Source organism: Triticum aestivum, chromosome 5D (assembly GCF_018294505.1).
Source record: "Triticum aestivum cultivar Chinese Spring chromosome 5D, IWGSC CS RefSeq v2.1, whole genome shotgun sequence".
Taxonomy (NCBI): Eukaryota; Viridiplantae; Streptophyta; class Magnoliopsida; order Poales; family Poaceae; genus Triticum; species Triticum aestivum.
The window spans coordinates 385,252,795-385,257,949 of record NC_057808.1 but is presented as its reverse complement, the minus strand read 5'-3'; the positions used below and the strand labels follow the sequence as shown (position 1 = coordinate 385,257,949).

General features: G+C 43.4%; 1 protein-coding gene across 1 annotated transcript; it reads right to left on the bottom strand.

Moving 5' to 3' along the window:
- Window positions 1–594: 594 nt before the first annotated feature.
- On the bottom strand, window positions 595–3,822 carry LOC123121985 (uncharacterized). Its single transcript, XM_044542093.1, has 5 exons — window positions 3,616–3,822; window positions 3,341–3,521; window positions 3,045–3,206; window positions 1,275–1,338; window positions 595–888 (listed from the first exon to the last, which is right to left on the bottom strand). The coding sequence occupies exons 1-5, from the start codon at window positions 3,787–3,789 to the stop codon at window positions 699–701; spliced, it is 771 nt and encodes a 256-aa protein (XP_044398028.1). The 5' UTR covers window positions 3,790–3,822; the 3' UTR covers window positions 595–698.
- Between the last annotated feature and the right edge of the window lie 1,333 nt (window positions 3,823–5,155).

The following is a 5,155-nucleotide window of genomic DNA, read 5'->3' as shown; positions in this document are numbered from 1 at the left end:
GCATAGTGCCTCCAACTTTGTCATCTTAAATGGAGCTCATGAGAAGAAAATCATATGCAATCTTAGTTGCTGAATTCTGAAATTGTCAAGGCACAATGGAAATCTAAGCTTGCCCATTGAGCAATCATTTGGACTCAGATATACAGTTGTCCAATATGTAGATGATCATTATTTCTGCTGATCTTGTACAATTGAACAATCTCAATTTTTCCTCCATTTGGTCTAAGGGTCAACTACATATAAGTCCTCCCTTGTTCCCAAAAGTTTGCTTGTAAAAAGGAAGGAATGCTATTCACATAACTTGACCTTCCAATGGGCACCACGAGGCCTAGAATTGAGAACTTTGTAACTACTATGGTATATAGGATCTCATCCGGCTGTTCCCATTTTATCATGTGTGCCATTAAAGTTCTTCAAGATTGAAATTTATGAGAACTTTATAACTACTATGGTATATAGGATCTCATCCGGCTGTTACAGACTTTAAAGAATGCTGACACATTGCAAATGCTCTTCAAGATTGAAATTGTATCAACTAGTAGACTATCTCGCTATTTGTGCATGAAGAATGCCACAAAACTGTACACAACCATGGGCAATTAAACTAGCATTACATAAATGTTAGTACACATTATACTAAAAATTCTTATATAAAAATCTCACATAAACAGATCCACACAATCTCAGGGGTCTACATTTTATTTCCTACGGAAGCAATCATCATATGGAGATGTATAGCTTGGATAAAACATTATTCTGAACAGTTCTTGAGCTCCGCCCTTCATTCTCAATAAATTAACTGTGAGAATCAGATAATGCTTTGCATATTTCTTCATGCGTGCCACGTCAAAAATGAATGTCGAAAGATAAAGAAAGAAAACAGGCATCCTGTATCAACAAATAAAATGGGTGATGACAAACTAAATCAAATGTCAGTGAGAAGAACAGTAACAAAAGCATATAAACAAAAAATATAACAATTTCTCTCAAACAGAAGAAAAACAAGTCTACCAGCATAACAACATAACCAAAGCTCAGAGAAAGGACTACATAGTTTCATCTAAAAAATTAACACATCTAGATCCATTGTGCTAGGTGAGAGAGCTAAGCATAACATCAAGTTCCTAATGTTGGAAAGTTTACATACCTAAATACTGAAATGGTAATAAAACATTCATTTTATTTTGGTTGTAGTGTCAAGTTCAAAATTGCCATAGATAATTCACAGTTACAGTAATATCGAACAACTAATAAGAGAAAAGGAGCATACTAACTTGACAATATCCAAGAGTTCATAGTTCTTCCTGAAGTCCTTAGTAGCCATAATAACCACAATACCTGAACGAAATTTGAAGTTGGTCAAAGGTTTAATCAAGACAAAGTTTTACACTCTCTCCTAGTCCAATAAGCATGGCTCAAGATCCCCTACAGAACCCTACAAGTCCAGGCCCTCTATTTCAACATGGTGCCCTACCTGTGTCACAACTTATCCTCCTCCCCTCTCTCGCCAACAATGATCGTGGTGTCCACATATCACAGTGTGTCCGAACATGTCCCCACATGACTCCTTAGGGTACTGTCATCGCCTAGCTTTTATAATATCAATGAGTACTTGTGTATGATATAACTACGCAGTACCTAGCTATATCTTCTTGGCATCCAACATCTTCGCGAGAGACTCCTCCATGTGCACCTTGGACGATGACTATAGCCTCTATCCCGACTATTTTCCTCCAGTGACATGGGCCACACGTTTTCCATGACCCTTTGCCTGGACCATGCGGCACAGCTGCCTGATGCGCGGTGGTATTTTCATCTCGGCAGCGGCCGAATGGCTCCCAACATGACTGCTACCCCTCCGACGCATCTCTTGGTTGCGCGGGTGCCTAATATGCAGTGTTGATGGCGACACTACCCATAGACGGAAGGTACCAAATAAATCATGTTTATAACCACATGACATCGGCAATTGCTGCTTTCTATCGGGATGCAATTTTTCAGAAATTGCAATCATATTGGGTTCGGGAGAAAACAGGCGTCCCACTCTAAAGTAAAATTCAGCACACCCAGTTGCATGTGTTGGCGCAGACTCCAATCACACATCGCAAGTCACTCCGATGACAAGAACTTTCCGTTGAGGAAGACGATACACACGCTGGGTCGCTGGCTCAGGTACAATGGCTTGCGGATTGCTTTTCGGTGAGATGCACAAATACAGAGGCTACACTTGATCGATTCTGCTTGCACATACACAAGTCTACACGCAGATATATATAGCACACAACCTTTTTTTCCAGGAATATAATACATATCCTAGCCTAGTACTAAACCAAGACGGTGATTGCACGGCCCCAACGACATCACATACCGTAATTCTTTTCAACATGTACGTCCTTTTTGTTTGATCAGAAAGCTCGTTTCCAACAAAAAAAAGTGCACCGGAAGTCAGGATCGATGGCTAGGCTTGTCAGGGACGATGGCTTGGCTTGTTCGGGCTCGATCCTAGGCTGACTGGTCCGATCCTTGGTTGGCTGTGCTTTTGTTTTTTCGAACCATGAGGCTGGCTGGACTTGGGATCGATCGCTAGGCTGGATTATCTGATCGATCCGTAGGCTGGCCGGGGTCTGGGCCTGGTGATATTGGTCCGATAGACAAATCAGCTCAGATTGATCGCTGCCACCGTGGGAGGGGCTTGACGAAAGAAAAGGTGGAACAGGGAACGTTACTCCTTTTTTAGATAGGAGACTTTCTAAAGATAATGTCAAAGTTGTACAGATAATCTGACTACGGGATAGGCGATCTATGCTTATATTTTTTCATTGATGTTACCACGAGATGTAAAACTCACCAATCAGGACCAGCCCTTGGTTACATTATTAAAGAAGGTGACCACCAACCCTACGGAAGCTAATCGTCGGACACGGATGAGCAGGCATGTGGGTACTATAGAATGCTCTAGCTAGCTACCCGAGCACACTTACCATGAGAATTAAATCAACCTTTATCCCTACATTCTAAAGACAATGTCAAAGCAGTGCACTTACCAAATTTCAAGCGAGTCAGCAAATCATTGCATTTGCCCTGCCGGCGCACCTCCGAGGACACAACGCTCAGTTTATAGAATGCATAGGCAAGGGCAGCATCGACAAAGATGGAAGGAGCAGCCTTCCACAGCTGGTAGCACCCGACGCAGCCAAGAAAAGCACCTACAGAAGTACAAGCAGCAGTAGAATCAGTAAAATGCAGTGTCAATCAGTGGATCCATATGGTTCTTTCCATTGCTTTTCTCCAGACACATATGGGGGATCGTTGTTAGGTGCTACTACCATATAAAACATACCAAACAGCATGCCGACTTGGTAATCCTCGAGGTCAAAGACAGTGCGAAGGGATCGGATGTCCGAGATGTTCCGCACCAGGGGCCTGAACATGTCGCACACCATGGCCTTCAGCGCCCCCGACGCCCCAGTTCGATCTGAATGCTGGTCACCCTCCAGAGGGGGGGAATCAGGCGAGCACCGCTGCAGAGGAGTCAGTTTAGTATTTGGGTATGGATTTAGATCTAGAAAGAACAAATAACAGCTGCGCGGCACCTTGGATCAGTAAGACGCTTACCAACGCCCATGGAGCTTTGGAGTATTGCGAGGACGGGATCCTCAGGAGGAGGCTGAGCCCTCGTGTCCCCCTGGTGGTGGCTGAGGGTCGCGCAGAGCCGACGCCGCAGCATCTGCTTCTCCGCGGCGTCAGGTAGGCGCCGCCGCCGCCGCCGGCCGCGCACCTAAGGGCCATTACGGCGTATGTGTTTTTTTTAGCGTATGTGCCTGGGCGCTCGCTGGTTGAAGGCTTTTTGGTCCATATATACGGGGCCGACATGGTCAGTCCACACGGCCCGGCACCAACATGGACTGTTATTTGGGCTTTAGCCAGTTCGCGAAACGGGAAGCCTGGTACTCCGAGTTTCATCGTCATCCTCCCACACAAAAATGTTGGCTAAAAAAAATCCTCCCACACAAAAATAATAATCAGAAATGATACTTCCTCTGTCCCAAAATATAGTGCATATTAGATTTTTTTAAGTCAAAACTTGTAAACATCTAGGATACCAAATCTATAACATTAGACTCGTCATGAAATATATCTTCATATCATGTCAAAAAAATATCTTCATATGGTATACCTGGTATTGTAGATCTAGGGTACCAAATCAATAACATTAGACTCGTCATGAAATATATCTTCATATGGTATACTTGTATTTTAGACATAGATAATTTTCTCAATAAACATGATTAAGGTATGTGAAGATTGACTTTTGCAAAAACTAATGCACACTATATTATGGGACACAGGGAGTACCTAGTTTTTCCGTTGGGAGTATTTTCCACACATCCGACTCCACCCCAACCCCTCCCTGCTTCCTTCTTGAGGGGCTTTAGGGGACCGATTGGCAGCGAAAGTACAGAGGTTGTCAATTCCTGTAAAAGGGTCAAGGTGAAGCTTTCGTAATCAGATCCTTAGGATATGTTGAGAAATTTGAAGCTCATGGAAAAAGAACTTGACAATGTATTCCTCCTAAAGGCAGACATGGATTAACTAATAGGAGACTAGGATTTGAGGTGGATCGCAGTGGATAAGCTGAACATAAGCAAGACTTTTAGCGCAACCACGTTCCCCAATACCATGCGCTACACATGGAACTTGGCGAGGGTGTTATTTCAGCAGCCGATGGGGATAACCTCTTCCTTATTAAGTTGGACTACCTCGGCCCTTGAAAAAAAGTTGGACTGCCTCGGGGATTGGAGGCGAGTTATGGAGGAGGGCCCTAGATTTTTGGCAAGTATGAACTTATGATAGATCAATACAATGGCTTGATAAAGCCGATAGAAAACATGTTTCAGAAGTTGCAAGTGTGGGCACATATTCCTGACATACCTCCACTCTTCTGCAAGGACACTTGATCAAGAAATTGGTTACACGAATCAACATTTATGTCTCTGTTGAGATGAGGCCGTCGGGTAGGGACTTTGTTAGTTTCAGAGTGATCCTTAATGTTTGTGACTCGTTGACGAGGTTTACTGTTCTGAATCGGGAGGAGGGAACTAAGAAGATTCTTAAGTACTCCATGAAAACATTCCTAAGTTCATCGATGTGTGTG